The sequence below is a fragment of the Halichoerus grypus genome, chromosome 2 (genome assembly GCF_964656455.1).
Source record: "Halichoerus grypus chromosome 2, mHalGry1.hap1.1, whole genome shotgun sequence".
Lineage (NCBI taxonomy): Eukaryota > Metazoa > Chordata > Mammalia > Carnivora > Phocidae > Halichoerus > Halichoerus grypus.
Window position 1 is genome coordinate 156,512,239 of NC_135713.1, and position 27,362 is coordinate 156,539,600.

A 27,362-nucleotide genomic window follows, 5' to 3' on the forward strand; every position below is an offset into this window, starting at 1 on the left:
CACACACAGTACACATCACCTGCACATGCCCACACCCATCTGTGCACGTGCTCCGAAGGGCCGTGTGGTCCTACGTCGTCGGCGCACTGGGATTTCCGACGGGGATTGTACTTCCAGGCCCGTGTTTCTGTGCAGGAGGGAGGCTTTCCCCCTCGGTCAGAGGGAAGGGGGAGTGAGCCCGTGGGGTCAGCTCCTGGCGCCCATGACGAGGCCAGTCCAGCTGGAGTGTTTGGGAGGAGCCAGGAGGTTGCAATACTGTGGGGAGCAGGCAGCCCCTGGCGGTTCGGCTGCTTTATTTGTGGGTGTGATTCGTGGCGAACGAACAGCTGCTGACACCTACCCCGAGGCTTATAAAATATTCAGGAAATTCCTCCCCGAGAGTCGCCAGCACCACTTCCCGCTGGTCGCTGGTCCCTGGTACTGGTGATGCGCGTTTCCTATGGGAGCGTCTGCGGGCGGAGGCACGGTGACAGCAGGAGCTCAGGGTCACCCCGGGTCAGCCCAAGGCCCCCCCCCCCCCCCCCCCCGCCCAGCCGCCCCAGGGAAGGGCTGCCGGGGAGCGTGGACGCTGAAAGCACCGGAAGGAGCGCAGGGTGTCACCGGAGAGGAACGGGAAGGGGGGAACGCCATGGGAGTTGAAATTGGGGGGCCTTCCGCTGGGCTCTTCCGGAATGGCCGACCTTGAGTGGTACCAGCACCCCGGCCTCCACACCGTGGCGTGTCCGTCGTGTTCTTTGGCAGCAGGCTGTCGTTCTGTCCGTCCGCACGGGTTCGGCCGGTGCAGCATCTGTGATGCTTTGGTGTGACCCCCTCCCCCCCCCCCCGTGATACTCGGCGTAACGATTGTCACGTTCTCGTTTCATCGTGTTTATGCCTTTCTCCGATCCTGTCGTTGTGTTCCTGCAGCTGTGTGACCTGAGGGCCGCAGTTGGGGATACGTGTGAGGGGGATTTCAGGGTAAGCGGCCCCAGCCCGCCGGGCCCCGGCGCTTGCTCGGCTCTGCATGTGGCTCGGACCTCCTCCCCGCATGGCAGCTCCGCTCCGTGCCTCCCCCCACGCGGCCTCTGCGGGGGGGAGCGCCCCGGTCCCTGAGCTCCTCTGGCTTTCGGCGGGGGGGTATCACTGGCCTCCTGCGGGCTGGCTGGCTTGGCGCTAGGAGACGGGGAGGAAGTCCGCAAGCAGGCTTCGCCGGCTCTCCCCTCCGCCTCTGGCTCTCGGGCACCCGGGTCAGCCCCGCGATCCCTCTCCCTGGGGCCTAGAACCGCAGGGCTCCCAGGTCCGCTCTTCCTGTGGTCTCTCTTCCTCGGGCTGCCTGCCGCAGACCTTGGTGCCCGGTGCCCCAGTCGCTGCGTACACCTTGGCTCGGGGAGGTGTCCCCAGGAGGGTCCTGGGGCACAGCGGGCCAGCCTCTGCTGCGGGGTCGGAGCGGCTTCTCTGCGGCCGTGAGGTCGTCCTGGCAGACCCCCCCCCCCCTTTGCGAGGTGGGCTCTAGCTTGCCTTCCTCAGGGCCAACACAGCGGGCGAGCCCTGAAGAACCCCCAGTGGTAGGATTCAGGCCAGAGCTTGTGTCCCCCAGGGCCTCTGGCCGGCTGGCTCCTCGCTCAGTATCGGGGGGCGGGGGGGGAGCATTACACCGGTTTCTGCCTCCTCTCCTCTGCCCACAGCAGGCAGGTGTTCAAGATTAAAACCAAGGTACGTGCAGGAGAGAAGCCGGCGGGAATCAGGGGTTCTTGTCTGCTAAGCCCTGGGTCCTGTGGACACTTGGGGCAGCAAGCACAACCCAAGGGCGTCCCCTGCCTGCCCACCCACAGGTCTCATTCCAGACACTTCTGACCCTGGCAGTCGGTGGGGGCTTCTCTCCCCCGATCCTGCAGTCGGTGGGGGCTTCTCTCCCCCGATCCTGCAGTCGGTGGGGGCTTCTCTCCCCCGATCCTGCAGTCGGTGGGGGCTTCTCTCCCCCGATCCTGCAGTCGGTGGGGGCTTCTCTCCCTCGATCCTGCTCTCTGGTGACTGAGTTGCCTTCCCCGAGGGGTCTGAGGGAACAGCCAGCATCCAAGCTGACAGGTCCTGTTCAAACCTGTCATCCGGCTCAGATTCCCCTTGGGGCCACAGGGCAGGTAAACCTGCCCGAGGCCACTCTCCCCACATGACAGAGAGGAGATTGGAAATCCGAGCAGCAGAACGCTGCAGGGCAGGGGGCCCCAGCCGGAAGGGCAGGACACAGGCCGGCAGCTGTACTCCGAGGCTGGAGGAGTGTCACTAGCAGAGCCGAGCCTGGGACCCCCGTCTCTGTGCTGAGGCGGCGGGACGAAGACAGGAATGACGTTTTGAGGACTGGGGGGAGGGGGGCTGGTGACAGAAGGACCTTTTGTCCCAGAGCTTCCATGTTTGTATGTCTTTTAGCGCAGCGTCCACATGTCTGTCTGTCCACCTGGTGTAGTACGCTTAGGCTCAATGTTGGTTTTACAAAAAAATCCTAACGACGAAGAAACCAGCCCACCCACCCCAGGCTGGCCCAGGGCCACCCCCGTTCTGGGAACGCCTCCCCTGTCATCCGGGCCCAAGGTGACGGCAAGGCTCAGTGGGGCCCGAAACGAGGCAGGCCAAGGAGGGGGTGACACCGTCCGATCCTCGGTTCTGGGCCCACCGTGCTCCCCCAGCGTCCACAGGCTGAGCGTGCCGCCACCCCTTGGGTGTCCTCCGTGGGCTCGCCTGTCCTGAGCTGCCTGCCCACCGGGAATGGAGCTGGGGGGTGCGCAGAGGCCGTGGCCCGGGAGCTGTGGCCGCGCTCCTCCTCGAGCGTCCCCGGCGCGACGCGATTGGGGTGCTCGGGTCGTGCGCGCTCACGGGGCGGGAGCGGAGCAGCCCAACCCCAACCCCACGGGTGCAGCAGGCTGCCTCGGCCGCCCCGGGGGCCCGGTCACCACCACCTCCTGCCCCCGGCCGCCGCTCTCAGCCGCCTCTCTCTCTGCCGCCCTGCAGATCTCGTCCACTTTGACATCCCCTCCATCCACGTAGAGCTCGGGCCACCGCTCCGCCTGAGCCCCCTGGAGCACGCGCGGCGACACTCGGTGACAGAGAAGAGGGACTCGGAGGAGGAGTCTGAGAGCACCGCCCTCTGACCCGCGCCCGCCCCTCGTGTACATACCTGGGCCCCGCCCCGGAGCGCCCCTGGGCTTGCCAGGCGGGAGTTGTGCAGATTGCCCTCCCTGTGCGGGCAGACTTCGTTCGTTCCCTCGGGGTGGGACTCTGGCCTTTTGTTTGATCTTTGCCTTTTGACTTTGTGCCTCTTTTGATCCACTTTCAGCCTCCATGCCAAGCGGCACCCCCTCCGCCCGAGGGCTTCCGTGTCAGAAAGGTCCTTTGCGGGTGCAGGCTGGAGGGGGGGGTGCGCAGGAGGGTCGGGGTGCCTGGTTCCACTCGTGGCTACCGGGGGGGTGGGGGACACACCCTCTCCCCTACAGCGCACGAGTTCTGGATTCTAGAAGGCCCGGCACTGACCTTTGCCTGCTGCACAAGCTGGGGAGGGGGCCAGCCCGTGTAAAAATCGTTCAGGCTGCCCTTACTGCGTGGGCTCTAAAGTCAATGGCTTCAAACCCAATTTGTTTCACTTCCTAACGGTTTTACTTTTCCTGACCATGTGACTGAGAGCTTCGGTCCCTACCTTCTTGTTTTGTACTTCTGAATTTGAAAAGGTGATCCTGAGGGTGTCTGGACGGCCCACCGAGGGCTCTGCTCGGTGGGGGCCGGGAGCATGCCTCTCCTCCCGGGTGGCCACGGGGACTAGCAATAAATCTGTTACCCAGAGCATGCGCAGGGCGGGAAGGTGGCCCGCGGGGACCCGAGGCCACCGGGCCTGCAGGGTGGCGGGCTTCGCTCAGCCGTGGCTCACCCCCACCCCTTTCCTCCTCGGGGAGTCCCATCCGTTCTCGGGGAGCCCAGTCACACTTCAGGATTGAAGGAGCAAGACAGATTCGGGTCATGCATGCCAAGTCACACTTTCTGATTTTATCCTTTTAAAATAGATCCGATATACCTATACAGGATATAATATTTGTATATATGAAATCTATATTTGTTTAATTTGAGCCATTCAAACTAAACCAATGTATAGGTGTACAATGAGAAATTTAAAGGCCTAGTTATTTTTCCCGACAACAGTGTAAGATAACTCTGCCCCGATGGTGGGATTCACCAACTTTAACAGCTTTGCTCACTTCCTGGCAAGGACGGGTCCGTACCCAATTTGTAATGGAGCCCAGGGGTCGAAAGTTACCTTTAAATACATGTACAAATAGTTGTTGAAAGTAATGTTATTAAAATAGATTTATTATCCCTGAGCGTGGCCTATCTTCTTGTGTTGGGGACACGCCTCCGTGCAGGTGACCCTCAGGAGGACATCGGAGGTCACGGCTGGGCCAGGCTAAAATGCTCGGTTGGTCTCTTCCAGATCACCTGTGCTTTTAAAGCTCTGTGTTCTCACAAATAAATACCAAATTAATTAATTAGTCGGAAGATTCCATTTCCAAGCACTGACCTCAGTGTTGTTAAATCCCAAAAGGGCAGGACAGCCGGCTCGACGTCCGAGCTCTCCACACTCTGAGGGCAGGGAGGGCGTCTCGTTCTTGCCGTGGGGCAAGCACATCCGTAGTCTCCCATTTCCCCTGCCACAGCACGCAGACTTGCGTTTTCCTGAGCCGCTGCCCGGATCCTGCTGGCGTGGCTTGACTCGGTCTAAAACTAGGCTACAGCGGGGTGGCGGCGCCCCGGCCGCGATCAGAGCTGGCTTGCAGGTCACACCGGGGACCGGGTGGCGCAACTCTGCAGGGCAGGGAGACGCCTGCTCCGAGGTGGCACCGGGATGAAGCAGAGCACTCAGGTTCCAAGCGGCCTCTTTGTCTTTGCAAAGGCTATTCCTGGAGTCCTGTCCACCACCCAGCGCTCGGGGACGTGGCTGGCCTCGGGCGTGGGCAGGCCGGTTTTCCATGTGACTTCTTTAAAAATCGGTCTGTACCGAATTCGAATTGTCCCTGGTCTTCCATCCAGCAGCCTCATGTCCCGAGGCACCGGCCGTAGGAGGTGTCCAGCAGGGCCGTCCCTGTGCGGGGCCCTCGCCAAGGCCCTGGTGCCTCCCGGTCGAACCGAGCCCTCCGGCTCCCACCAGGTCAGGGGAGCCCACGCCGTGCCGTGCGGAGAACGCCAGCCTTGCAAGTCCAGGGTCCCTCCCGCGCCCTCACTGGGCCCTGACCTTCTTGCTCTGGGGGCTCTGAGGCTGCTCTGTGAGGGCCCGTTTCTGCAGGGGCGTCCCGTCCTCGGGGCCACCCGCCTGCTCCCTGGACAGCAGGGCCGTCCGCGCCAGCCGCACCTCCCGCTTCTCCCTGCGCTCCTCCATCTCCTCGATGTCGCCGGCAAACAGGGCTTTGAGCGGTGCGGTTAGCTTGGGCACCGTCGGGAGGTCCCCGAAGCCGACCTGGAAGGCGAGCCCAGAATCAGGATGTGCGTCCAGGGCCCGGCAAGAGCTGGACGGAGGGGGCCCTCTGCTCATGGGGCAGGCGCCAGCTCCCTCTCGCCCACCTTTGTGTCAGCTGACCACAGGGACAAGGCCAGGGAGGGAGGGAGGAAACCCTCTCAAGAAAGGGGCACAGACTCCCCACTCCTGGCTTAGGGGGCCCCACTGAATGGGCCTCCAGAAAAGAGAGGCAGCCCAGACTCTGAAAACCAGGCTCGTCAGAGGCACACCCCGCCCCCACCCTCGTTCAGGGAGGCCGGAGGGGCTTCCCCAGCAGGAGAGGGGAGCACACCTGTCTCCCCCAGTCACGGGCCTGGGGGAACGGCGTGGGCCAGAGTCCCTCCGTCACTTCCAGCAGCCTGAGACTCAAGTCTGTCCTGAAGGCCCTGGAGCAGGTGGGCCCGCCGGGGGGCATGGACAGACCCTCCTACCCTTGGCCCCAAGCACCCTGCGTAGGGAGCACCGTCTCCACCCCACCCCACCCCCACCCGGCCCACGGGGCACAGACCTTCATGTGGTCAAAGGCAATCCCCACTTTCTCGTTGAAGTCGGGGCTGAAGAGTGGCACCTTGGCATAGCGCTGACTGAAGTGGTTCAGCATGGTGAACCCCGCGTTCATCCGCACCCCCACGCCAATCGCCTGGGAGGTGGTGCTGCCGACAGAGGGGCCACGTAAGGCTGATGCCCAAGTGCAGGGAAGACCCCGTGCACCCCAGGAAGGCCACCTCTGTCGCCGACACCAACTCTGCTAAGGGCCAGATTCCTCACTCATGCCCCCAGACGGAGCCCAGGCCGAGCGCTGGCGGGCACACCACCCATCCGTGAGAGCAGCAGAGCACAGGCAGGTGGCTCCTCACTCGGGGGACACTCTTGTCCCAGCAAAGCCCAAGAGCTGCCCCGGGCCCTCCTTCCCCCGGCAGTTCCCTGACATGGCTGACAGCTGATGTCCGAGTATCTGCAATACTCGGAGAAACCCGCCCCGGGTGGCCCCCTGCCCAGACAGCGCTGCAGAAGCAGGCAAAAACCCCCACGGCCTCGCGGGGAAGCAGGCCGGCCAGCCTCGGGTCACTGTCACTGGGGAGCACGGTGCATCCCCGCGGGGCAGGGAGCGGGTGACCACAGCTCAGGGCTCTCCCCTACCTGTGTGTCTTTTCCACGGCCTCCTCCTCCAGGCCGTCTTCCAACGTGGCCTCGTGTATCAGGAGGGTGGCGTCCTTCCCTAGAGAATAATGAGCACGGCTGGTGGAGCAGAGTTCCCTGCCTGACAAGCGCTGGGCCCGGGGTCCTCGGCTCCTCCCCGGCCCGCTGCCTCTACTTACCCATCTGGACCAGGGCCTCGCAGGGCATGGTGTCCCCGGAATAGACCACTTTCCAGCCGGACGTGTGGACCAGCGCGCAGCCGAAAGCATGCTTGCAGTGCCGGACCAGGCAGGTCTGAAACTGAAGCGGCAGGCGGGCGGCTGTGCAGGTGTCCCCCTCCTCCTATCCCTCCCCCCGCCCCGGCCTGCGGGCGCCCCCTTACCTCTTCCAGGTCACACGCTCCCAGCAGCGAACCAATCAGCCTTTCAACCGCGGGGCTGGAGACCTCCGCTCCTTTCTGAAGGCACTTGGCAGGAATCAGGCTGTGAGGACACACAAGGGTTACGCAGCAAACACGAAAAACGTGATTCAGAGTTCAAGCGTCTGGCTAGAGAACCCCAAACTCCTTACCATAAAGAAACACCAATCCGTCACTAAAAGAAAAGAGCAGAGCCAAAGCAAGCCCCCCAACCCAGGCCGTGGCAAGGGACCCGCAGGACAGGAGGGGCCCGCCCTGTGGCAGCCTCGGCTCGAGGGTTTCGTGGAGAATCTCGAGACTAGAACAGAACCGCAAAGAGGGTGGAGAACAGACGCAAACGAGCATGCAGCGGCCACTGGCCTCACTCCTTCCCACCGCCGCGCCCCCGGGCCCTGGGAAGGCAGCGTCGGGGCGTGGCCGGGCAGGGGCGTGGCCGGGGGCTGGGGTGTAGTCGGGGCAGGGGCGTGGCCGGCGTGGGGGCGTGGGCGGGGCCGGGGCGGGGCGGGGCGGGGCGGAGTTGGGGTCGGGGTGCCTGCGCCCACCTCACGTGCTGCAGCAGCTGCTGGCACTGGTTGTGGTACATATGGAGCCAGGCCTTGAGCTGGGTCGGGGCGACCACCAGCAGCGGGGGACACGGCTTCCCCAGGGATGCCTGAGACAAGGACACCGGAGCCGTTGAGTCAGCGACAAGAACGGTTCCGGGTGGAGCAGGTGTGGCTGCGAACGTGCAAACCACCAAACTCAAATGTCCGGAAGATCGAGGGCCACACTCACCAGAGCCCGTTCTCTCTGCAGCAGAATATTCAGCAAGCCCTGGGGGGGCCGGGGGGGGGGGTAGAGAAGGGGACACGCGTCAGCCACGACCAAAGTCGGCTCTCTGCCCGGCGCCCGGGTTCTGGAGTCCTCCTCCCTCCCTATCGGCCGCTGCCGTGGGCGGTGTGACCGGGGCGGGGGACCCAGCCGGCCCGGGGACAGCAGGCCTCCCGTCTCCGGCTGAGGTCCCCCTGGAGCAGGCCAGCCGGGGTGAAGGCCAAAGCCTCGCTGCAGCAGGACAGCGGGGCGCACGGAGGGACGAGGCGGCCCCCCCAGCAGAGCGACTGCACCAGCGAGAGGAAAAGCGGCGGCGGGGCCGTCTGCGAGGAAGGGCAGGAAAGGCAAGCCGGGGGTGGGGGGGGCGGTGCAGGGGTCGCGCTGACCCGGGCAGCCCGTGCCCTCCGCTGGGGCCCCATCATCTGCCGCCACTCACCGTGTGGTGATCCGCGTGCAGGTGGGACACGAACACAGCGGCGAGGGCACCCAGGACCCTGTCCACCTGGTCTCCGTAGTGACGGCACAGCTGCCCAAACGTGCCTTCGCCGCAGTCCAGGAGCAGGGACCTGTCAGGGCTGTGGACAAGAGCGACAGTCACTGGTGCCGGGAAAGGCTTCGAGGTCTGGAGGGTTTGCGTTTCTGGAGAAGAGGCGGAAGCGGCTGTGTGCTTCCTACCTCTTCCAGAACCTCTCGTGCTCATTCCGAGAAGCTTCTCTAAACACGAAGGCCGTTTTGGACGGCCGAGCTCGTTATACGAAGGGACTGATTAGCCACGGAACCCTGAAACCCCTGAACGTACGCGGAGTCCCCTGAGCCACACAGTGCTGGCACCCAGTTTGGGGAACGGGAGGGCAAAACCACGTAGCCCTGAGGACACGGGAGATGCGCGTGCACCTGCTGCCCTCGTCAAGCCCCCGGGGACAGGCCGGGCCTGCCGAGCCGCCTGACTGCACCCCCTCAGCAGCCAGAGAATGCGTCCCAGACGGTGCATTTCTGCTGGCGGGGTGCACTTGTGAGTGTTGTGTGCGCCCCGCGCGTCAGCTGGCGGGCCGCCGTCCACCGCCAGCATCTCAGACGGCAAAGCCAAATTTCAGAGGCAGCCCGCTACTGCGCAGTCTGACTTCCTGCACACGTGAACACTGCTCGGGGCCCGGACTGACCTCTCTGCGGGCCAGGACACCAGGCAAACCCAAGCAAAGCCCCCAAAACCCACCCAGTCCGGGGGCTGACGCCGAGACGGCGCACACACCCAGCAGCTGTCCCCCGTAGTCACCAGTCAGGACACGGCCCAACCAGTGGTGCAGACACCAGCTCACGCTCCGGATCCACCCCTGCCCAGCTGTGGCAACTGGGAACCTCTTGGAAGGTTAGTTTACCGATCAAGGAAATGGGCAATCACTGCTTCATAGGATTACTGTGAAAATTCAGCGAGATCATTTCTTAGCAAGGTGCACGGCCTACAGCAGAGCCGGCTGTTTTGTCCACAGAATGGGGGATGAAGTCTGGTGACCCCCAGAACCTATTAAAGGCATTAACGCCCACTACTCCCCTTCCGGATGCTCCGGCCAAGGTGACAAGCGTACGCACTTTGATATGGCTGCATCTTCAAAGTAGCCTGGGCTGGGGGTGGGGGGGGCCGGACGCACGTGCCCCCGTGGATGGAGGTCTCCCAGGAGAAGAGCAGTACCTTATGTTGACAAGCGTGGCACTGACGTTTCGAATCTTCATGGGGATGGCAGAGCCCGTTCCGAGGAAAACGATTTCTGGGTACTGGCTTCTTTTCTCTGTGAAAAACACACGCAAAAGGGTCCATTTGTTTGGGTCAGAAGTGAGCCAGCATTCAGCCCCGGGAGGGGTAGGTGCAGCCTCCCAGGAGGGGCTGGTCACCCCACCTGGCAGGGGTCCTTCTGAGGCGGGGCCCCCGGCTGTCTGTGGATAAGTGGCTGTCTGGAAGGCAGAGCGGATAAACCCGGAGCCTTTCCTTCCAGAGACCTGCTCTAAGTCTTTCGCATCACAAAGGGCACTTCTTCAGGCTGTGATTCATTTACCGCAAGGGGCTGGCATCTGCCTGGCATCCAGCCCTTACCACCAGACCTGTTCTTCTTGTGGGCGCCATAACCACACTGCTGGGGGAGGGGGGGACCCCCGGCTTTACAGGGGTGCAAACAGGCTCAGAGGGTCAGCCCTCCAGATGGGAAGAGGCAGAGCCAGGACCGGAGTCCAGGGAGACCTGGTACGTCCCTTCCATGAAAGCCGAGGCTCTACACCAGCCCAGGCTGACTTCCCTGGAGAACCTACCGTCGGGGGGGTAAGGACCACCTGGCTGCATTAACGCCCCCCGCTTTCTAGTCCGGCGTTCTCTGCTTCTAGCATTAGTTGAAAAGCAGACTAGAAAACCCAGCTACTGGAGCAGAGGTCCCCAAGCTCCCCGTAACGACTTTTCCTGATGGGGCAGTGAAAGCCCAGCAAGGTGAGTGACGTGGCCAGATCTGCCGTGGCTCCCTATTAGCCAAGCCAGGACCAGATCCCGAGTCGGCAGAGGCCTGGTACAAAGTTCTTTCCAGGGTCTTGCAGGAGCTCCCAGAACCGTGGCACATGGTGCGTGCCCGCTACACAAGGGCTGGGCACCATCACCCAACGTTCGCATTGAGCTGGTCTTCGGTGGGGAGGGCAGGCGGGCAGGCACGGGCACGGGTGTTTTTGGAGAATAAAGCAGCACGGGGTTATGGAACTAGACCTGGCTGTCATTCTCCTTAGCGCTTTGAAAACACCCGCAGGAGGGCAGCAACCAGGAGGGGAAGGCGGCTCCGGGGTCTTCCGCTCACCTGCTGGGGCTGGGCCGTCCTGCACGGCCTCCCGGTATTCCTGCACGCTTTCCTGGAAATTGGGGAGCTCCAGGGCCTCAGCTATGAATTCATCGGGATTGCACACAATAACAGCATCCCTGCAGGGAGGACAGCATCTCAGTGACCAAAGCGGGCACGTGGCCTCAAGCACATGCCCATCTGCAGAAAGTTCTCCAAATCAAGACCGAAGACGAAGTAACCCGGGGCAGTTCTGTTCTCCTGCCATGTGGAACCCTTCTCAGTGAAGCAGGGGCCTCGGAGCACGTTCTGAACAGCTTTGGCCCCTCAGGACATCTCAGCTCAGAGTCTGACGACCCTGGCAATACTGACGTCCGGCAGCGTCCTCACCTCTGCCCGCCGGATGCTACCAGCACCCCCACGAACGTGGGCACAGCTCATCCCCCAAGAACGCTGTGGAAACGCAGGCCCTGATTCGGCGCCTCGGGGCTGGAACCCAAGGCTGTGTTTCTAGCAAGGCCCCGATGCTACGACGTGGCTGGTCCCGGGCACACTGAGAGGCCAGCCTCGGATCGGCAGCTCTTCACCCGGACTGGGCGCTCTGCTCACCCGGGAGCTCACGCAGCGAGGCCAGGCCCAGCTCCCCAGGTTCTAACGCAGGAGGCCTGGGGCGTGCACTCTGCCCAGGTAAAGGCGAATCTGGGTATCGGCCAGGCTCCGAAATCCCAAGGCCGCATCTGTGGGCCCCAGTCACGCGACCGCGTGGTCTCTCAGAAAACCCAACTACTCAACACCAGAGCCTCCTCATCCAGTTACAACTAACACGGACACAACGCAGCACACGGGAAGCTTCGACCTGTTCGAGATGCAGATCGGACACATGAGCCACATGGAGGGATTACTGGTGGGACCGTCCATGGGCAGAGCCTTTCTGGACGTCACGTTCGTGTTTACCGAGGGCCTCAGAACGGGTCACACCCCAACCCAGCCATCCCACATCTAAGAATCGCCCTAAGGGAACAAGAGTTCCACTCAAGACATTTACACACGAAACATTTAACACTTTACATTAAACAACAACCACCTAGAAACATCTGAAATGAGCAAAACGTCCCTATGTGGAGAACCCATAAAAGTCTCGTTCCTGAAGGCTACATAATGACTCGGGAAAAGACGGACCTGTCAGGCCACAGACCCACACACACACTTTCCAGAAGACTGCATTCCCCACGTGCTCCAATTTAAAAGACAAAATGTTAACGATTCTCTCTTATCTCGGAGGATGGGACCCAGGGTGCCTAATCTCCATCAAACACTCACGTTCTTTGTTGTAAAACAAGAGAAGCAGTATCACCATTATCATGAGGGAAAACGCCTTTAGGAAAGAATAACCGCTGGCCTCTTCTTCCCACCTCAGCCCGGACCAGAGCAGCCAGTTCTGGGAACCGGATCTTGCTGGGGAACTCAGCTGCAGTGGCTCATTTACTGGTGCTCCAGGCCCCGGCAGCGGCAGGGACAGAGTTCAGCACCCCGGACACACACCGCATGGCCCGCTCAGGCTGAAATATCTACCGCCTGGCCCTTTGCGAGAAGAGCTTGGCAACCCCCGATCTAGACCCTTCGGTCAGCTCAGAGTCCCACAGACCTCTGCCACTCCCTCCGAGGACGGAGCTGATACTTGAGGAGACATTCGCCCCGGACTGTGGGCACAGGGAAGGCGGCGTGTTCCTCCTGGAAGACACAAATCCCACTCGGTGGAGAGAAGGAACAGGCGAGGGGGCGGACCAGGGGGCCGCGGGGGACACTACCTGGCCGTGGGGGGTGGCGAGCGGGGGGAAGATGGTGGGGTGGATGAGGTTGAGCTGCGTCTGGATCTTGTGGCTGCGGAGATTGTGGACCGACGAGCAGCTCTCGTTCAGGACCAGGTGCTGGGTGGCAGGCCCAAACCTACGGCAAAGCGATGGGGCATTCACAGCGCCCTTTAGGAGGACTCCCACCAAAGGGGTAGCGGCGACACCAGGGGCAAAGAAGGTAGAGGGAAGGCTTCAGAGAGACTAAGCGGCGGGTCCAGAAAGACCGGCCGATACGGTCCCGCTCCTCTGCCTCCAAGCCCAGTGCCCTCTCCAGACCGAAGCGCCTCGGGCTGTGCTGGAAGGAGCACGCGAAGAACCCAGAAGGCTGAGATGTCCGGAGCCTGCAGCCAGGGACTGAGAACAAAGTGGAGTACGGGGTGGAAGAAGGGGCGGTACCGTACAGGGATCGTTAGGACGCAGGCCCTCCAGGGAGGGCGGGCCACGAGCAGGAGCCTGTGGGGCTCGCGAGGAAGGAGCAGAGGGGGCTCCTGGGACGCGCAGGTGGGGAGGCTGGAACAGCACCCAGGCACCGGGGGCTCCGAATTCAGCTCCAACACTCCCTCCACCCAGCTGCTGAGCTTGGCCAGTGGGGCCCCGAGGAGAAGGCAAGGTGACCCCTTCTCCAGTTACTAGACGCTGGTAGACCTCGCAGGGTGGGTGGCAAGAGGGAAGGGAATGGAATGAGCTGCAGACCCGTCCACACCCCGCCTGTCAGTCCCTAAACTGAGGCTCACGGAGAGCGGGCGGCAGGTCCTCCTTCCGTCAGAGTGGGGAGGGTGGCAGGTGGATCCAGCTGGGCCCGACACAAGCTTTCTGCACCAGCGGTACGGCTGTCTGCTCCCCAAACTCACCCCGAACTCCGGGAGGGCAGGGAGCCCCGGCAGGAAGGGGAGGGAGCACCTCCCGGCGCAAGGGGGAGGACGGATGGAAATGCGTCCTACCTCTCCATCCACTGCTGGTATCTGGGGTCCGCAAGCACACACTCTGGGGCTATGTGAACCACGAGCGCCACGGGGGCGTCGGCATTTCCTTGGTACCTGGGCGGAAGGGAGGAGGAGGGGAGTCGGGCTCTGTACAGCGATGCAGACTCACAACCTCCACAAACGGTGACCATGCGGCCAGGGAAGGGCACCGCGCCGCTTGCTCTCAGGGACTGCGGGGACCCACGGCCTCCGCGCCCAGGCCAGGCTGTGCCCGGGCTGCTCCTAGAGGTACCTGAGCCCAGCAGGGCACCAACCCAGGATTCCTCTAGTCCGCAGGCTCTGGGGCTGGCCCCTGGGCCTTCCCACTGAGAGCCCGAGCCTCCTCCTGCCCCCTCCGGGCACAGGGCTCTGACCCACGGAGCAGGACCCAAGCTCTCCCAGCCTCTTCTTGCTCCCGCTCTCCTTTATCTCTCACAGGACCTTCCCCCATGAATCTCGGGCACCCGCAGTCCCATCTTGCCGTCTGCCTTCCAGCAGACCCAAGCCACGGGCGTGGAGAATTAAAATTGTCTGTAATTCCGTCTAGAGTTGTCACTTACTAACACACTGAGGTGCTTCCTTCCGGTTCCTCCCCCCGGAAAATACACGCAGTACTTTCTCCCCATCCCTCCCTTCCGCACAACGGTGACCTGATGACAACACAAAGCCTGCGCCGCCACGGAACCCGGATTCACCCAGTGAGAATCAAGCGCATCTCAGGGAGAGCTGCCAACGCCAACTTAAAAGCGTTACAGCTGCCCAAAAAAGATCTGTTGTGATAAGCGGAATAAAACACTACGTGCAAAACATAAATACAAATGAGGAACAGGAGAAATATGCGTAGAGTAAACCATTAGGAATGGGAGAGAAACAAAAACAGCGACGTGGGGGTCAGAGCTCCCCGAGACTGAAGCTGAGCTGCCCATGGGTCCACTTTCTTGGGCGACGAGAGAGAATGGCACCCGGGCCACCAGAAGAGCAGACCAAAGGTGCGTCCAGACTGAGAGTCTGTCCCGTAACACGGGCCCTCGACCAAGACGGTCTCACAGCCTTCAGACCCGCCTACTCAGATTCAATACAGGCAAGCGAAGAAAACTTACTTAAGTAAAAATAACCCAAAAATGATCGGGGTATTAATTAGAACTGAAGAAAGCTCTAGAATTTGTCCTAGACTTAGCACTCTAACAGGCCACTGGTGTTCTAGTCGGCAAGTGGTCTCTGGCTTTCGTTCTTTTCTAATTTCACTTCCAAGGCTGTGCGCACAAAGCCCACCGGCAGGAGTCTGGAACTCAGCGTGGCCTTCCGCAGCCACGGCTCGGTGCCAGGAGCAGCCACGGGTCAGGCAGACACCCTGACCCCGGTCGATGCCAGCTGGGCTCCCCCCACCCCCAGAGCCCTCATCACCTCTTGAAGGTGGCGTTCTCACAGATGGGTTGAATGAATCCTTCGTCCGGACATTCTACCACAACAAAGGCAAGACCAGGATCCGGAGGAGTACAGATCTCTTCAGGCAAAATCTGCAAAATCACTGGGGTCACGGTTCTCTCCCAGGGCAGAGTCACAGCTTGGCAAACACACTGACTGGCCTTCAAGTCAACGGGCCACCTTACACGTAATCCCTCCTGAACAAGCACAAAGCCACCAGGAGGATCACCACCCATGCCCTTGGCGCACGCTCTGCTTATGTATGCCCAGGAGGCTGGCTTGCAGAGGGCGTCTCAAACCCAGGGTGGCCACGAAACCAGGCGGGGCATTCACGGTGCCCTCAGGTCTGCGGCCAATGGTCCTGACAACCTTAGATGCCGGAGGAAACATCCTGGCTAAGAACACAGTGGCATTCCCTGGGGCCAGGGGCCTAAAATCCATCCCTCAAATGCTAAGTAGATGCTCCCAAAGGCAGGCAGCGTGGACAAGCGGGACAAGTCCAGATTAGAGACCCTGCTGTTATCGCTCAGCCCAGTGAAGGAAGTCTGAGCTGTTCTACTTCCCTCAAAGGGGAGGTCTGGACCTGTGTTCCAGGCCCCAGCCGTCACTGCCGAAACACCGCAAAAACGGGGCGCCTCACCTCTCTGCCCTCGTAAGTGATGCTCTTCCCGTCCTTGACGGCAGCAATGATGGGAGCGATGGCAGCTGTCCCGCTGGAAGAAGGGGCCAGCCGTCCGTGAGACGGGGTGCGGCAGGGACACAGGCACCCCCACCCCCCCGCCCCGGCCCAACGGCGCGCCCCCCGCCGACACTCACACTGGCAGGCCCAGCTCCTTGGCTTTGAGCACCAGGAAGTTGCCCTTCTTCACGTGAAGCTGTGACAAAAAGAACGTAAACGCCACCTCAGCCAGGGAGGAAGGAGGCAGCCGGGCTTTACCCAGCCTCCGTCCAAGCACGCCGTTCTGGTTTTACTCCCTCGTGTCACCTTCTCCCCGATCCTCAAAATGCAGCCCGGGCACTGCTCTGAGGTGAAGTACTCTATGTTCCATGCTATCTCGCGAAGAAGTCCTCTATTCTGAAATAGTCCAGGACTGGAAGCTGAACGATGTAAAACACGGGGCCTTACTTCCCCACGTTAACTTCTTATGAATGTAATAAAATGCGATCCATTTCCAAATCAAACAAAAAGGCTCCTTCGTGTGTCCTTGAGGACGAACACCCCTGTCCCACCGTCTTGCACTCGGCGTGCAGGAGCTAACAGGACGCGACCCAACCATGCCGATCCCTGTCCGACATAATATTGCAATGACAGGGACAGGGCAATCAAAGCGTGGAGGGTCTTTCCCTGGTGGTTTTCACAAACCTGCAACATGGTGTTGCTTTTACCCTGGAGGAAAGCTGTAATGAACAATCCCCGATATGCTATTATGTTACAAGGGCAGACAATAATCCTGCCACAAAACCTCATAATTATCAGTCATTCTGTCCCTGAAAACGTGTATTTATATGTAATAATAAAAAAAAATCAGAAAGTACAAAAAATGTTAATAAATTTTTGAGTATTGAATTACATTCGATTTTCATTTTTCTTCCCTAGATCTTTAAAAGGAAATTACTCTTAGGGCAAAGTCTCCGATTTGGATCCTCAAGCCTTACTAGGATTCTAGAATTTTCTGGCTTGGCAAATGCTATCCTAGAGGAGGGATTACAGTTTAAGTGTGTGCATATAATGCAAAGGTGATGAACTCCAATGACATATTTAGATGATGACGTTAGCAGGGCCTGTTGTGACCCAACCTTCCCTCCACAGACCCAAACGGGTTTCAGGATGGCAACCAAGTGCTCTAACATTTCACAGGGACCTGCAGACCTAAGGCAGGCAAAACCCCTCCCTCTACGATGAGCTGGGCTCAACCCACAAGAAACTGTTCCCACCGAGGGTGCGGGGCGTGTGGAACACAGAGGCGAAGCAGAATGCAGTCCTCCGAGGCCCGGGACAGCCAGGGTCTACAGGGGTGCGTGGCCCGGCACACAGAGCACAAGCCATCCTACCCCAAGGCCTCTACCGAGGAAGGCGGGAGGGACCTAATACAATTACAGATGACCAGAGAAACCTACCTGGAAAATTATTTTGCTGCCTAAAAACTCAGAAACACACAAGGAACAAGCCTATCCACAACCATCCTTCACTTTCATAAAAACTACTACTGAGATACAGTGACAGACGGGATACCGATAATGATCTCGCAGCTAATAACGATTACTGCTGACCTTCCGGAAGGGTTATCCCTGGTGGGTGTGACCATTTGGATAAGAAGTGCAAATATATTTTAAAGTCAACATTACTCCTCAGAAAATAATCACTGCCCACAAAAGGACAACGTAGGGCCTTACCGCAGATGAAAGTGTTTGCTGCAGAGAATCAGATTTTAGCGCACAGCCCTATTAAAACGAGGCCATTCGTCCAATTTTTAAAACACCCTATGGTAATAGAATTTTCACAGAATCGGACCAACTTCAGATTTGCAGACACAGGCCTCTGGGAATGCTAGTGGTTGAACAGCTATGGTAAAATGACACAAAGTAAAACAGAGTTGGAGAAGTCTGAACGAAGGCTCAGTTCACCTGAAGGCAAACAAGGCTACCTTTATTTCTCAAGGGCAAGGCGGCCAATCATAGGCAAACATAAACCAGGGGACTTAGGAGCCACTAGCTTTGAGTCACTGGACGAAAGCTAACCGAGGGTCACCATCACACACTCACGGAAAGCCCACTGGAGAGGCACTTGCTTACCTTACAGACAAAAGCTACAACCAAGGAGGGGTCCCTGCCGCTCTTTTTCTGGCCAATACCTGAGAAAAAAACACATCTGATTGTAACAAGGCAAACGGGAAGGTTTATGGGCTTCACAGACCGATGATCGTCTGAAGTTTAGTTCGGCTTCGTGCCAAATTAAATGGACATTGACAGTTTGATAGAAAAGCCAAAGGAAACACTGGTGTTCTTTCCCCCGCAGACCTGTTCTTTTTCTTACTCACACCCGAGGTGGGAGTGAACAGAAAACACAAATCGCCAGGGGGAAAAACTTTAGAATTAGCTAGTGAAACATTTAAAAAAATGACCCATTTTACCCAGATGGGGAGGAGAGAGAAAAAATAAGTTGTAACGTGCTTTCTAAACAAGCGTATGCGAAACACCACAAAAGCCAACAGGCCTGCAGAGAAAATGCGGGTGTGGGTCTTCAGCCGGCCTTCCCAGGGAGGATGGCTCCTGGGGTCAGCCCCTTCTCGGTGGGTCTTCAGCCGGCCTTCCCAGGGAGGACGGCTCCCGGGGTCAGCCCCTTCTCGGTGGGTCTTCAGCCGGCCTTCCCAGGGAGGACGGCTCCCGGGGTCAGCCCCTTCTCGGTGGGTCTTCAGCCGGCCTTCCCAGGGAGGACGGCTCCCGGGGTCAGCCCCTTCTCGGTGGGTCTTCAGCCGGCCTTCCCAGGGAGGACGGCTCCCGGGGTCAGCCCCTTCTCGGTGGGTCTTCAGCCGGCCTTCCCAGGGAGGACGGCTCCCGGGGTCAGCCCCTTCTCGGTCATCAGACAGAAAACGATCCAGGCAGAAGGAGGAACGTTAGCAGCCCTTCCCAACACTGGACCACAGCCCCCGAAGGGGTCCTAGTCCTCCGACACATCTAAGCTTGGGATTTTTAACTCCACTTCTCAGCAGGCTGTCCTTCTGGAAGAGAAGGGGGCCAATCCCCTCACTGACCCGACTGGTCGGCTCAGTTTTCTGCATTCGTGAAAAATTCCTTTGCATTAATGAAAAACGCGAAAGCCTCTGTAGGAACCGATCTGCCAGACCCTGCCCTCCTCCGGGGACACTGAACACAGTCTGGGGCCCAGCCAGGGCTGGGGGTCGGCCCCAGAGCTCTGTACTGCTGCCTTCACGGCAACCTGCCCCCCCACACTCGCCAAGTCCCACAGCACGCCGAGGAGGACGGACCTGTCTGACACACGGGCTAACAGTGCTGCTTTGGCACGTGAAGGGACAGGAGACTAAGAAAACCATTCTCTAGGGCGCCTGGGGGGCTCAGTCAGTTAAGCGACTGCCTTCAGCTCAGGTCATGATCCTGGAGTCCCGGGATCGAGCCCCGCATCGGGCTCCCTGCTCAGTGGGGAGCCTGCTTCTCCCTTTCACCCTCCCTCTTCTCATGCTCTCTCTCTCTCATTCTCTCTCATAAATAAATAAAATCTTTTAAAAAAGAAAACCATTCTCTTGGCAGGTGCACTGTTCTGTGTAAACAGCGTTACCATCTGGAAGGTGCTGCTCCTTTTCAGCGGATCCGGAATCCGAAGACCGCCCTGGACTGAGTCGTTCTGGACTCTGAGATGACCGGTGTTCTCCACACTTGTGCTCACCTGGTTGGTAGGGAAGACAATCAAACCCCACGCCACGGAGGTGAGCTCCCGGCCAGAGCCCCGCTGTTCCCACCAGTCAGCAGCAGAGTGCCCACTGAGGCAGCCCGCCTTCTCCGACGACAACCGCAGGCCGGCTGACGCACCAGCACCGCCCCAGAAGACAGACCTAGGCTGAGGGTCCCCCAGCCAGCACGGGCCACAGACTCACGGAGAAAACACCTGTCACGTGCTAGGAAGGGAGGAACAGCGAGGGACGCAAATCAGGCCCAGGGGTCGGCAGGGGTCAGGAAGAGAAGACATCGGACCAGGAGCGAGCCAGGCAGGGAGAGTTCTGATGTGACCGGCTATCTCACTGACCCCCAAGCACGTCTGCCTCTGCTCAAGCGAAACCCCCCACCCCCACCCCCTGCCGGCACCCTGCAAGCTTCGTCTCCTGGCCAGGGCCGGACTTCTCTGCCCCGTGCTGGGCGCTTTGATCTGTGTCCCCTCAGCACTTGGCAGGCATCAGAGGAGTGTCAAGGAAACGTCCCCAGCGTCCTGTGTTCTCCTCGCAACTGGTAAAACCCGGCGTGGAATGTGACTGGCCTGACCCGCCGACTGTGTGTGCCTAAGTCAAAACCACACCATCTGGCGCTGGGGCCTATGAAGTTTCATGAGACCTTCCGACCTGCTCACAACGCTTCCAACAGCATTAGTATTTATGGAAAAGGGTTACCAGTGCAAACCTCTCCAGCAACCTCTCTCCAAAGGGGTACTTACATCTGCGACAAATAAACCCGAAGCAGTGAATGTGCACATCCAAGAGCCGTCTATTTTCTGACGCTACTTGATTACATAACATCCCAAAGTATAACCATGATCGTTACCTAGGGGCTAAACGTGCCTGTCTGTAAAATTATAAGCTCCCTAAGGGCAGGAACCATGTCTTAATTTCTCAGCTAAATTTCCTAATCATATTCAGAAACACAAAACTGGGTACACAGCACCAATATTCCAGCAGTTTCTATCTTTACCCCACATTTTCCTTGCCTGGGACCTGCAGCCCTCCCTCCTGCTAGGAAATAGGACTTGCGCACTCACTGTATATGGGGATCTGGAAGACAGTCATGGTCTCATCCTTGTACTCTGGTGCCGAGTGGGGCCGGACAGCTGCGCGAGAAAGACCAAGGACAGTGATCGTACTGGACAAACACACTGGGGAAAAATGAGCTTTCCCAATCACCAACCACAGCAACTGATTTACCCTGGAAGTTGGCTGGGAATCTACACTAAACCCAGAATCTCTGAATAAATGCCAATTTTTAGGAAAGAAGCACCCACATATTTTCATCGGCTGTTAATATTTACTACGCTAAAAAAAAAAAAAACAACACATAATATGATAACTACCTGTTAAAAAATTAATAAAAAAAACCAATTCTCAAATTTAAGAGGCATAAGTTAACACACAGCATTGGGAGGCCAGGGACTCGACCATCTCAACTGTAAGGACTGGAATTCAATTTGAAGTAAATATTAGTGTTTCTATTGAAGAGGCGCATTGACAAGCCAGGGAGGCACGCGGCCTTCAGGACAGGGCCCTGCTGGCCTCCTTGGTTAGGCCTCTCCCCAGGAAGAGGCCACGTGCCTCCCAGCTCCGCCAGAGCAATTCGACTGAGAACCACCTCTAAACTATATCTGGGGGCACGACGTGGGGGCACAGGAATTGCAACAGGCACTATTTTCAAAATTCATCTCATTGATGAAGCATTTTATGTTAAGGCTTAATTTAGTCCAAGTTTTATGGATTCTAGTTTGGGAGACTGGGGCATATATAAGAAAGAAATGGCAGATGGTGAGTCAGATTCAGGAACATACCCAGGTCTATTCCTTTCAGTGGACCAGAAAATATCTTGATAGCTTCTAGGTATTTTTCCTACAAAAGACAAAGAAAGAAGCAGTTATGGTCATACAAAGGCAGAATGCTACAGCAGCACGTGAGAATTATCAAAGGGCATCAACATAGGGGTGCCTGGGTGGCTCGGTCAGTTGAGTGTCCGACTTGATTTCAGCTCCGGTCGTGATCTCAGGGTCGTGAGATCAAGCCCTGCGTGGGGCTCTGTGCTCAGCGGGGAATCTGCTTGAGATTCTAGCTCTCTCTCTCTCTTGCTCTCTCTCTCTCCCCCTCTGCCCCTCCCCCCACTCACCTGCACACGCACTCTCTAAAATAAATAAGTAAAATCTTTAAAAGTACCCATCAAGGAAAAAAAAATCAGTATTTTATTGTACTCTCTTTTTTAAAAAGTTAGTAGATGGGGAGCTTGGGTGGCTCAGTCAGATAAACAGTTAAATGTCTGCCTTGGGCTCAGGTCACGATCCCAGTGTCCTGGGATCCAGCCCTGTGTCAGGCTCCCTGTAGGGAGCCTGCTTCTCCCTCTGCCTCTGCCCCTCCCCCTGCTTGTGCTCTCTCTCAAATAAATATATAAAATCTTTAAAAAAACAAAACAAGACAAAAAAACCATGGGGCGCGTGGGTGGCTCAGTCATTAAGCATCTGCCTTCAGCTCAGGTCATGATCCCAGGGTCCTGGGATTGAGCCCCGCATCGGGCTCCCTGCTCGGCGGGAAGCCTGCTTCTCCCTCTCCCACTCCCCCTGCTTGTGTTCCCTCTCTTGCTGTGTCTCTATCAAATAAATAAAATCTTAAAGAAAAAAAAAACTTTTAAAAAGTTAGTTTAGGGGCGCCTGGGTGGCTCAGTCGTTAAGCGTCTGCCTTCTGCTCAGGTCATGATCTTGGGGTCCTGGGATCGAGCCCCGCATCGGGCTCCCTGCTCAGCGGGGGGCCTGCTTCTCCCTCTCCCACTCCCCCTGCTTGTGTTCCCCCTCTCGCTGTGTCTCTCTCTGTCAAATAAATGAATAAAATCTTTAAAAAAAAAGTTAGTTTATTTTGTCCCCCCTGCCAGCTTTATTGAAATGTAATTGACACATAATATTGTGTAAGTTTAAGCTGCACAAGATGATGATTTGTCTATATTGCAAAATGACTACCACCATGTGGCTAACATTCATCACCTCAGTTATAAATAAATCTTTAAAAAAAAAAAAAAGGAGGCATCAGCATGAACTTTAGTATTTTGAACCGCCTTTACACAAATATTTACAGTGTCCACTATATGCCAGGTACCGAGGGTTTAGCAGGGGACACGGTCCCCGCCCTCGTGAAACTTAAAATCCAGTGGCGAGAGAAGTGAAACAGATGAGCACGGACAGCTGGGTAGCAGCAGTTGTGCTAAGGATGTGCAAGAAGCTGGAGAGACGCAGGGGCCAGGGTGGCACCTGTCTGGAGAGTCAGGCGGGTTCCTGAGTGGCATGTCCTTTCAGTGGAGCCCTGAAGGCTCAGGAGCAAAGCCATGGGATGGGAAGGGGCTTCAGGGAAGGGCCGAGAGTGGCCCACGGAGCTCCGGCGGGGAGACTGGAGACAGATGCCGAGTCGGACACTCAACTTCTCTGCAGTGCAGGCCCGATAATGCTGTTCGCGCTGCACTGCAGAGAAGCCCCGAGGGTTCTGGGTGTGATACTCCTACACGTATGCCCAGAGGTTCCTCTGGCTACTGTTGCGGCGGGGAAGGATATGCAGCTGTCACAGTAGACAGGGAAGGCTTTACGGAGGAGACAAATGGGTGGATTTGAGGCACTATTTTAGAGACAGAATGAACAGGCCTTGGTGACTGGTTACCTTTCACCTTTTTTTTTTTTTTTAATATATTATTTATTTAAGAGAGAGAAGCAGACTCCCTGCTGAGCAGGAAGCCCTGATGCAGGGCTCGATCACAGAACCCTGGGATCATGACCTGAGCCAAAGGCAGATGCTTAACCCACTGAGCCACCCAGGCGCCCACCTTTCATCTTACCAAGTGGGAAATGAATGGTCAGCCAGCAGTGTAAACAATGTGCACACAGCTTCTCAACAATGTTCAGAAGCTGTTCTGGAAGATATGAAGAGGTCTGAAATGTAATAAAAATAAATGCTAACATTCCCTGTGGGCCTCCTAGGTGCCCAACATGTAATAAGTTGGTTCGGTGTTTTTTATGTGTCTTTCGTGTAATCCTTAGCAACTTTATGGAATTCACAGCCATCTCACAGATGAATAGACTGAGGCTCTAAGAGGTAAAGGAACTGGTGCAAGGTCGTACAGTTAATCTGGCTTTGGACTCAGATCTCCTTAACCTGAAAGGCTCCACCGCCTGTTAACTCTGGAGGGCCAAAGACGAATTTGCAGAAACAGAAATGCTTGTCACTAACACAAAAAAAGGAGGGGTCGGCTCTGAAAGCTGAGTCAGGAGGGACTCACCAGTTGTGGGGGTCCAGAAAGCACACACTTTGGGAGCCCGGTTTCCTTTAAGGTAAGAATCATTCCTGGAAGGAGAAAGAACATCAGCTGTCTCATCACGGTGGCTGCAGCTGCCACCAGGAGGCCCACTCCGTACTTAACCAGCTACATCTCTACCTGTCCTCATTCCTGCTTCTGCACAGTGATCACGGGCCCTGGGCAGAAGTGACTCCTGCTGGAGGTGTAGGGGACACCCGATATTCCCCAGATGCCTCCAGAATGGGCAGGGCTGAGACTGGGGCGAGGCAGTGAAGCACCCAGGATGCAAAATCACACCAAATGATGGGACGCCCTTAAATTCTGTCGCCCAGGCCCCTCACTGCCTCGCCCTGGAGGGTCTCAGCTCTGAGAATGGGAAGGGCTCAACGCTGCACTCCCTCCTATCCATGTCACAAAGCTTATGGACTTTGGCAGCGACACAATCTTGACCTTCCTCGTTGGTGGGCATGCACAATGGGGTAATCCGGAGAGCGGGTATGTGTGCGTGGCGGCGAGCGTCTCGGTGGTAAATGCGTGTCCTGTAACCATCACCCACTATATCCTCCAGTTTACTGGCACGTATCTCCAGTCCAGCAACTCAATAAACAGAGTAGATGACAATGCTTGGAAGCAGCATTCATGTCCAAATCTGTCCTTTTGAGTCACAGCTTTCCAAGCTGCGGCTGACAGGGCAAGCGTAGAAAGAATTCCAGCTCCCCTGGACTTGGAAGATGGGGGGGCGGGGAACAAGGCTGACTAAAATCCCAGCCTCTGACCTCAGAAAGAATATACTTACCACACAACCCCCCCACATTACACCAGTGCATTCGGGTCAGAAATATGTTATCCAAACGAGCCACCTTCAACCTAAGAATGACAAAACATTTGAGCAGGACCGAACAGGTCGACCAAGGAACCCTCTCTTCTGCTTTAAAAACACTCCCATGTCTCCCCATGGAGAAGCCCCCACGAGCATCTCCGCCCCAGAAGAAAATGGTTGACTCACTTGTGCTCCTGCATGAGCCTCTGGACGCCTTCTCCACAGTTGAAGAGGTACCTACAGGACAAACATTAGGCAAGATACTCAGGAGATGGGACTCTGTAAAATCTCTGCCGCGGTTTTAGATGCTTTATTGTACACTACAGAAAACAAACCAAAAAAACACCAAAAAACAAAACAAAACAAAACAAAACCTCATGTTGGGCTACTGGGCTGCATTTCTGGCGTGAGGATGCTGTCGGTGAGCCCTCCCTGGGAGAGGCCAGCAGGGGACTGGGGGCCTAACAGGCTGATGCTGGGGTAAGGTGGGTGCTTTCCCCCATCACCTCCTCACCTGACCTGACACCCCACACGCCGGCCATGAGGTCCCGGTCTTGGGGCGCACGGGAGGGAGTGCGGCTCCAAGTGTGCCAAGTGGGGCCTCGGGACCCCGGGCTGGAAAGAGGACGCTCACACCCAAGTCTGGGGCTCCTCCGGGGCTCCCGGGAACTCCACGGGCGTGGGATGTAAGGCATCGGGGATCCCCCACCACCCCCCGAGGGTCCAACGTCGGCTGCAGCAGCGGAATCCCACACGAGTGACGCGTGGGGGACCCCGGCGCGCAGCACGCGGGCCGGGCGGGGCGCACTGACCGGTTGTACTCGGAAAACACGTAGAGCGCCGCGCCCACATCCCGGCCGCCGGCCGCCACCACCTGCAGGTACACGGTGTTCGGGCCCCCGGGCTCCCAGGCCGCGCCGCGCTTCTCCCGCGTGCGCAGGTGCCGCAGCGGGTCCTTGGGCGGCCGCTGGCGGCGGGCGGGCCCCTGCGACATGGCGCGCCCGGCCGCGGAGCGCAACAGCAGCACCGAGCGGAGAGCCCACATGCACCAGCCTCCTTCCTAACGCGCCCGGTCACCGGCTCCTCGTGCCCCCACGCCCCGCCCCTCCGCCCCGCGTGGCAGGCCCAGCCATTCAGCGCGCCGCGAGCCGAGCTGCCCGCCCACGCGAGGCCGCGCGTCCAATAGAGAGGAGCCTCGCCCCTCGCGACCTGTCAATTGGCGACGACCATAGAGTAGGCGCAGGCTAGAGGGCCCCGGACGACCCCGTCCCTTGCTTCCTTTCGGCTTTCCCTGGTGTCGATTCTTTCCGGAAACTCCCCTTCGCCTGGGGCGGGAGTTCCGGGAGCGCGGAGCCGGAAGGAGCCGTCCTGTCACGGGAGCTGATTTGGGGGATTTCGAGGCGGGTGAAGGGCGCCCGAGCCCTGTTTCCAGCGACTGCGATCTGTCCCGCTGGGCGGGTCAGCCCTTGGAGCTCTGGTTTGTTCTTACTTGTGGTGGTTGTTAGGATGAAACGGGAGGAGGTGGGTTACAGAGAGTTAACATAGGAACGTTCACTGATTTCATTTCCGGCGTGATTCGCGGGAATGCAGGCTTCAAATGACTGTTTTTACGGTCTTTGGGACAGAAGGGCAAAAATAGGGGTTAAGAGAACAAGCTCTGGAGCGAGAGCGCCTTGGTTCGTTTATTAATCGGGTGATCTTGACCTGTGAGCCGCAGTTTCCTTATCTGTAAAGTGGGCGGGAGTAACAGTAACTGCTGTAAGGTCTTTATAACGAAAGCACCTGGTAACATCTTGAAAGCGCTTCCGGGGGCAGTGGTAGGAATGAGGCGCTCGTAAAGGGTGGCAAAAATGAAAGGGAAGGAACAGGCTTCAAGCCACGTAAAATGATTTGAAACGACCTGCCGTGGCTGAAGAGATGCTGACGGGGGCATGGCTGGGCTGAGGTCCCAGGACAAGCCGTTGGAAGAGCATTAGAGGACTTACTGTCCCCTCGCGTAGCTGATGAGGATTTCTGCCTGAGCGAGATTTCAGTTAAAAAGCCTCTAGAGATACAAGGAGCACCCTGACTCAGGGAGTTGGGTTTACCTGGAAGCTGCACCCAGATATGAAACTGGCTCGTGGAAGGCTGGCAGCGCACAACTATGAAAATGCAGCTTCTGTACTTGGAGTAACCTTGCTGGTGAGGGTCCGGGAAATAGCACCTCGGCTACTGTCGCCTGGGTCGGGGGGGAGTGGGGGGGCTTAAGCAGAGAAAGGGCTGTGGCACTGCCGTCCCCACAAGTATTCAAAACAAAAACAGGGGTGGCTTAGTTGGTTGAGCGTCTGTCTTTGGCTCAAATCGTGATCCTGGGGTGTCTGGGCTGGAGCCCCGCATCGGGGCTCCCTGCTCAGCCGGAAGCCTGCCTCTGCGTCTGCCTGCTGCTTCCCCTGCTCATGTTCTCCGGGTCAAATAAATAAAATCTTTAAATAAAAACAATACCTGATCCGCAAAATGAAAAGGCAACCTACAGAATGAGCAAAAAGATTTTCAAATCGTGTCTGTTAAAGGGTTAATACACAAAATCCGTAAGGAACTGCAACTGGATAGCAAAAAAAAAAAAAAAAAAAATCCAATTTAGAGATGGGCAAAGGAATACGCCTTTTTCTTCTGAGGGAAACCCACAAATGGCCAACAAGTGCGTGAAAAGGTGCTAAAACATCACTAATCAGGAAAACGCAGATGGAAACCACAAGCTACCACCTCACACCTCTTAGAACGGTTTTATCAAAAAGATGAAACAAGTGTTGGCGAGGATATGGAGAAAAGGGAGCCTTGTGCTCGGTTGGTGGGAGTGTAACCTGGTGCAGCCTCTAGGGAAAACGATAGGGTGG

At 57.8% G+C, this 27,362-nt stretch overlaps 2 protein-coding genes across 10 annotated transcripts in view; one reads left to right on the forward strand and one right to left on the reverse strand.

Annotated features, from left to right (window-relative positions):
• The window catches only part of ARHGAP44 (Rho GTPase activating protein 44), a 160,853-nt gene extending 156,513 nt beyond the window's left edge, over positions 1 to 4,340 (forward strand). For 5 of the 6 annotated variants that reach the window (XM_036067681.2, XM_036067682.2, XM_036067683.2 and 2 more), the window contains one exon: positions 2,983 to 4,340. In XM_036067681.2, coding sequence (XP_035923574.1) covers positions 2,983 to 3,122 — 140 coding nt within the window. In that variant the 3' untranslated portion in view covers positions 3,123 to 4,340. Of the gene's footprint in view, positions 1 to 906; positions 958 to 2,982 lie in introns of all 6 variants that reach the window. The other variant, XM_036067685.2, reaches the window with a different exon arrangement.
• On the reverse strand, positions 4,309 to 25,588 carry ELAC2 (elaC ribonuclease Z 2). 4 transcript variants are annotated; one of them, XM_036067688.2, is made up of 24 exons: positions 25,302 to 25,588; positions 24,676 to 24,726; positions 24,466 to 24,536; positions 23,652 to 23,716; positions 21,181 to 21,238; positions 20,404 to 20,472; positions 19,216 to 19,323; positions 17,715 to 17,773; positions 15,738 to 15,796; positions 15,562 to 15,634; positions 14,901 to 15,013; positions 13,476 to 13,571; positions 12,490 to 12,628; positions 12,327 to 12,412; positions 10,703 to 10,821; positions 9,565 to 9,661; positions 8,314 to 8,452; positions 7,842 to 7,880; positions 7,610 to 7,719; positions 7,032 to 7,131; positions 6,829 to 6,949; positions 6,650 to 6,728; positions 6,018 to 6,162; positions 4,309 to 5,470 (listed from the first exon to the last, which is right to left on the reverse strand). In XM_036067688.2, exons 1-24 carry the CDS (start codon positions 25,532 to 25,534, stop codon positions 5,234 to 5,236), a joined length of 2,466 nt encoding a protein of 821 aa, XP_035923581.1. In that variant the 5' UTR covers positions 25,535 to 25,588; the 3' UTR covers positions 4,309 to 5,233. The 4 variants fall into 4 exon arrangements, with proteins under 4 accessions (XP_035923581.1, XP_077924059.1, XP_035923582.1 ...); XM_078067933.1 differs by lacking the exon at positions 19,216 to 19,323; XM_036067689.2 differs by lacking the exon at positions 24,466 to 24,536 and having other exon boundaries at positions 25,302 to 25,483.
• Between the last annotated feature and the right edge of the window lie 1,774 nt (positions 25,589 to 27,362).